General features: G+C 58.5%; 1 protein-coding gene across 1 annotated transcript; it reads right to left on the reverse strand.

Annotated features, from left to right (window-relative positions):
* Positions 1-299: 299 nt before the first annotated feature.
* On the reverse strand, positions 300-6021 carry GPR37L1 (G protein-coupled receptor 37 like 1). Its single transcript, XM_030965741.1, has 2 exons — positions 5300-6021; positions 300-1591 (listed from the first exon to the last, which is right to left on the reverse strand). Exons 1-2 carry the CDS (start codon positions 5951-5953, stop codon positions 779-781), a joined length of 1467 nt encoding a protein of 488 aa, XP_030821601.1. The 5' UTR covers positions 5954-6021; the 3' UTR covers positions 300-778.
* Between the last annotated feature and the right edge of the window lie 326 nt (positions 6022-6347).

Here is a 6347-nt window from a genome sequence, read left to right on the forward strand (position 1 = left end):
GGCTACCTCAGCCCTGTGCTGGGCTGGCTGGACTTCACTGAGACCAGTTCAGGTCCTACAAATCGCCCCAAACCCAACACTCCCTCTCACTCTCAGCATCACCCCAGAGGGAGGCAGCAAAGGGGCTGGGGGCCTTTCCCCATCTCCCCTGGCTGCTGCCCACTCTGGCACAGCTGCTCCCTGCCCTCCTGCCCCCCAGCTGCCCATGTCCACCCCAGAGCCCCCCAGGTTTTAGAGAAGAGCCATTCCATGGGGCTCCCAGGGCTCAGCCCAGCAGTGCCAGCAGCTGCAAGCACAACGTGCTCTAGGTTACTGGTTTATTGAGCTCATACAGGGCACGGCTTGGATCGGTGGGATACGACCAGTTGGACCTTTTCCTCTTGTGGAGGGGCTGGCAGGAGGGGAAGGGACAGGAAGAGGGCAGTTTGTGTTTGCTGTGTCCTCTGGGAGCCATCATGGTCAGCCTCTGTAGTTTCAGGTGAGACCTTTCCGGCACAACGCCATCTCCAGGGCAGAGCCCCAGGGAGCTCGGCCAGGCAGCCGGGGCAGGAGGGTGCTGCTGTCCTCACTGACCTCTGGGCAGAGGCAAGAGGGTCACCAGGGTAGCCACGGGGACTGGCATTTCAATCCCACCTGCCCAATGGTTTGAAGCCCACGGCGCAGTCCCCTGAGCCGTCTCTTTCTCTTGTTCCACGTCCAGACACAAGTACTAATGGCAGAACAAGGCTTGGTCTTGGGAGGAGGTGGTGAAACGATCGCTACGGCTCCCTGGTGGCACTTAGCATGGCGTGCCAAGGGCCAGGAGGGGCGGGGGGGTCTCCCGGGGCTTGTCGAAGAAGATGGAGGAGGACATCTCGGTTTTGAGCTTGCTGTCGGCGCTGCTCTCACTGGAGGAGCTGTCGGGGCCGCAGCCCTCGCAGCAGCAGCAGCAGCAGTCCATGAAGGCCTGGCCCAGGGGACGGCAGAGACACAGGAGCAGGACAGGTGTCACGGAGCACTTAAAGAACAGGAAGAACTGGTTGATGAGGTTGAGCAGATCCAAGGTCTGCTTGGACACGTCGGGGGACATGTAGGCCACCACGATGTTGCAGACGTTCTCGGGGGTGGTGCAGAGCCCGTAGATGACGGTCAGGGCGATGATGGTGCAGTTGAGGTGGCCCTCGGCCTGGCCCTGCTTGGCGCCCCGGCTCTCGCTCTTCTTGTCGGGGCCGCGCACGCGCCGCGTCACCAGCTGGCAGCTGACGGTGAAGAGCACGGGCAGGCAGAAGTAGCAGCCAAAGTACCACCACATCCGGGCGTTCTGGTAGGTGAGCACCAGAGAGTAGATGGACTCAGGCAGGTTGGACGAGGGTTTCATGGTGCAGAACTCGGTGACCACGCCGGACACGGGCGACGTGTCCCGTGCCAGCTGCCAGAGCAGGATCTCGGGCACCGAGAGCGTCATGGAGCCCACCCAGATGACGGCCAGCTTGGCGATGATGGACTGGCACTGCTCGATGGGCCGCGTGCTGGCCTGGGGGCTGGTGGCTGCGTGGAACCTGTCGATGCCCAGGGCACACAGGCTGAAGGTGGTGACTCCCAGGGACGAGACCTGGTGAGGGAGGAGGCACAACAGGGACATCACAGGGGGCTTGGCTCTGCCAGGCTCGGGGCAAACCCCTGGCAGAGACAGGAATGCTGACTCCATGTTTCAGAAGGCTTGATCTATTTTATATTATATTATTATTATATTATATTATATTATATTATATTATATTATATTATATTATATTATATTATATTATATTATATTATATTATATTATATTATATTATATTATATTATATTGAAAAACTATTAATATGTTATATATATAATATATAATATTAATATAATATATATTCTATAATACATATACTATTATTAATTATAGTTTAACATAATATATATTAATTATTATAGTATAATATATATTGATATTATACATTAATTTAAATATAATATTATATATTATATTAATATTATTTTATTACAACATTAATATAAAATATTATAGAATATATATAATAAAATAGTATAATATAATATATAATATATTATATATAATATATATAATATATTGTACATAATATATTATATATATTATATTAAAACTATACTAAAATAATAGAAGCAAGGATTTAATCAGAAGGCTAGCTAAGAATAGAAAAGGAATGATAACAAAGGCTTGTGACTGACTGAGACAGTCTGGACAGCTGGACTGTGATTGGCCATTAATTAGAAACAACCAACATGGACCAATCACAGATGCACCTGTTGCATTCCACAGCAGCAGATAACCATTGTTTATATTTTGTTCCTGAGGCCTCTCAGCTTCTCAGGAGGAAAACTCCTAAGGAACGGATTTTTCATGAAACATGTCTGTGACACCTGGCTACTTAAGACCACCACCCCTCCTCCCAAGGCTGTAGGGAGGTCACAGCCTGTGGCTGCATCCCAGGGTTTAGAGTCACTTTTCTGTGACTCCTGAAAGGATAAAAATGTCCCCTGCCCCTGTAGTCCCTGCCCAGCTCCCTTTTCTGCAGAAGGGAGAAGTTTGGCTGGATGTCTGTCTGTCTGTCCATCCAGCCCAGGTGGGAACAGCAGGCTTGTCCTTCAGGCTGTTGTTCTGTCCTGGTGGCTCTTGCAGAGGAGCAGCAGGGCCCATCTCACCCAGCAGCACCAGGGTTCCCAGGGTTCCCAGGTTCCCAAGGCCTGCCTGGACAGGCCAAGCGAGTTGAAGGCGCTCTTGTCCCAAATCAGCTTGGGGCAATTTCCGCTGCATTGAGAATAGCAAGAAAAACATCCCCTCTGCCAGAGGAGGAGGCCAAGGCAGGGAGAGGATTCGCTGTGGCTCTGGGAGAGCTGGCTAGGACCGACCAGCACTCCCAGCCCCAGAGCTGGGAGCCAAGTCCCACAGCCCTTAGCCGAGATGATGGCAGAGTCACATGCTGGTGTCCCAGTGCTGTGGCCATTCCTGGCCTCACGAAGCCATCAAACATCAAACCCCGTGCTGAAAGACCTTCCCAGCACTCAGGAAACCTCCCAGGGCTCCACGTGGTGCCCTGGGAACAGCCTGGAACAGCCTGGAACAGTGCCCCCTCGACCCCCCAGCCTTTTCCTTGGCCCTGGGCTGGTCACTGCAGCAGCTGATGGCCAGAGTGATGCCAGCACTCAGCAGCACCATCAGTTATGCACAGCAGCATCTCCCACAGCAGACACAGAATCAGGACACCAGCCCAGCAGCAGCATCCTGCACCCAGCACCACCTCCGTGCGTGTCCCAGCTCCTCTGCCCAAAGCCCAGAGCCAGCACCCAGCACACTGCACCTGCTCCAGGGCTGGCTCCTGCAGCCCTTGGTGCTGCTGTGCTGCTGCCTCCTCCCCCTACACCCTTCCAAGGGCTCTTCCATCTCTCCTGGTGCCCTTGGTCCTGCAGAGCACCCATCTCCAGTGCCCTTGGCAGGGATGGCACTGGTGGCATCAGTCAGTGCAGCACATCCCTGCACACAGCCTGTCCCCAGGAGCCCCTGTAACCAGCTTTGCTCCCAAAGCCTGGCCCTGTGCCACAGCACTGAGGGTGCATCTGCTTCCCAGAGCATCCATCCAGTGCCTGAGCCAAGCCCCAGCAGACAGACATGAGCCCTGGCCTCCAGAGAGGTTCCCTCTCCCCGCTGGCTCTGCTGGGATTTGGCTCTGGCCTGGCTGTGGCTCCCTGCAGCTCCCCCAGCTGAAGCCCTGGAGGCCTTTCTGCCCATGCTGTGGGGCAGGAGGGCAGGGCTGGTGCTGGGGACAGAGCAGGACCCCCCACACCAGCACGTGTGACACACTCATCCTGCAGCACCAACATCCCACCAACATTCCTGTCCCTTCCTGACTCCTGTGGGACCAAGCTGTCCCAGGGCACCCTGAATCCCTGAACCTGCTGGTGCCACCCCCAGGGTTCTCTCAGGGGGGCAGGGAGCCCATGAGCAGCAGATCTTCCTCAGATCCTCCTCAAGACAGGGTCTGTTTTGGGGACATCCCCCCTCCCTGGGACACTGAGCCAGCCCCCAAACTCCTGCCCCTCTCAGAGTCCACCCAGATGCAGTTGGAAGCCTGAGGTGGTGACAGGGAGGGGGCAAACATTCCAGTTAGTGAGAGGATGGGGTGGGACACCTCTGGAAAGGAGCAATGCCAGCTGGGCAGGGGCACAGGGGGCCAGGGGGCTGCAGGGCTCCCCCAGCAAACATCCCATGCCTGTGTTGGGCTGGGCTGTGCAGGTTTGGGGCTGTGCAGGTTTGGGGCTGTGCTCAGTGGGACACCCTGGGCCATCCCCCTGCACCCAGAGGAGCCAGGGGCACTCCTGGAGCTTGTGGGGCTGTGCCCAGCCAGGGACCCCTGCACAGTGCAGACCCTGGGCATGGACAGGGGACTGTCACAGGTGATTGTCACAGGTGATTGTCACAGGGGACTGTTCTGGGGCAGGGCATGGAGCAGACAGGAACCCAGAGCACTGGGGTGGATGCTCAGGGGAGGGGCAGGTTCTGAACCCTGGCTGGTCTCACCAAGCCTGAGGGGTTCTTCAGTGACCTGACCCTGTCTCTGAGCTCTTCCAGGTGTTTGCACCCTTTGATAAACGAGCACTGACCACAGAGAGCAGGCAGGCTTGGTCTGTCTGTCCCAGCAGGGCACAAAGGGGCACAGCTGGACCCAAGGCTCCCTCGAGGATGGGAGATGAGCACACTGAGGGTGGGTTCCAGCATCAGCCCAGATCCTGCTCTCTGGGGCAGTTTTGCTCATTCTGCCATCCCCTGTCCCCACAGTCCCTCTGCCCTCCCCAGTGGGTGCCTGGCTCTCCCTGAGGGTGCCCAACCTGTCACACCTGAGGTGTGAGGACAAACACAGATCTCAGGCTTCCAGACCTCATTCCTGGCCTGTCCCATTCCACCTGCAGCCCCCTGCCCCGGGCCATCCTCAGCAGCCCACAGTGGCCAGTTCTGGGCCAGCAGGGTGAGCCCCCAGGCTTTGGGGTGGGACAGGAACAGACAGATGGAGGGACCCCACTGACAGAAGTCCCTGTGCTGGCTGGATGAGGGTCTGATGGGCTTTTCCCAGCCCTGGCAGCATCGGTGCTGGCTGCAGAGCCAGAGGTCACTCTGGGGACTGTCCCTCAACTCCTTGTGCCCCACTGGGGGTCTCTGGCTGTCCTTGTGCCAGGCCAGCAGCCCCACAGCTGCCCCGGAGCAAGAGAGCAGAGAGGAGCTGAGTCCTGGATCCCTGGGGCCCTGTGCAGCCCTTACCTCCATGAAGGGCACAATGCGACAGGACACGTCCCCCAGCAGCCTCTTCTTGGTGATCTCGTTGAAGATGACCACGGGCAGGCAGAAGAAGAGGATGAGGAAGTCCCAGAAAGCCAGGCTGGCCAGGATGGAGTTCCAGGCACTCTTCATGTAGTAATTGTGCCACACGATGCACATCACGGCCAGGTTGGCCACGATGCCCACGGTGAACACGACGAGGGACAGGAACACGACGGCGTAGGCGCTGTAGGAGCCCTCGGTGACCGGGTACAGCGGGTTGTGCATCTGCAGCCGCCGGTCGGACACGGTGCTGAGGTTGGCTCGGGGCTCGGCCCCGTCCCGCTCCGTGGGGACCCCCGGGTCGGTGCTGGAGGGGAGCAGGGCCCGGGTGGGCTGGAGGCTGCCGGAGCTGAGCGGCCGCGGGAACTCCACCCGCACCCCCGGCCCGTACTGCTGCACCGCCCGCGAGTCCTCCTCCGCGCCCCGCCGCTGCCGCTCCCTGCCCGCCGGTCCCGGGGCTCCGGCCGCATCCTGCCCGCGCCCGGCGCTGCCCGGGCCAGCCCAGCCCCGCATCCCCGCGGCCCCCGGGGCCAGCAGCAGCAGCAGCAGCAGCAGCAGCAGCAGCGGTGGCGGTGGCGGTGCTGGCGATGCCATCGTGCCCCGCTCCGAGCGCTCTGCGGCCGGCGCAGCCCCCGCGGCTCCGGGCACCGCCGCTCGCTCCGGCTCCGGCCGCGGCTCTGCGAGCCCGGGCAGCGCTGGGCAGCAAAAAGCGGCTGGAGGGGAGCCGAGCCCTCTGCTGGTCACCCACCGCCCGGGAGATGGGCCAGCGGCCAGGCTGGGCAGGTCCACAGCCCCGACACCCCCAGCATCTACCTCAGCACCCCCAAACATCCTCAAACCCCTCCCCAGCATCTCCACAACCCCCCAAATCCTCCATCTACCTCAACATCCCCAAACGTCCCCCTGACATCTCACAACATCCCCAAACATCCTCAAACCTCTCCCCAGCATCTCCACAACCCCCAACACCCCCCCAGCATTTGCCTCA

This window comes from Camarhynchus parvulus, chromosome 26, assembly GCF_901933205.1.
Source record: "Camarhynchus parvulus chromosome 26, STF_HiC, whole genome shotgun sequence".
NCBI lineage: Eukaryota > Metazoa > Chordata > Aves > Passeriformes > Thraupidae > Camarhynchus > Camarhynchus parvulus.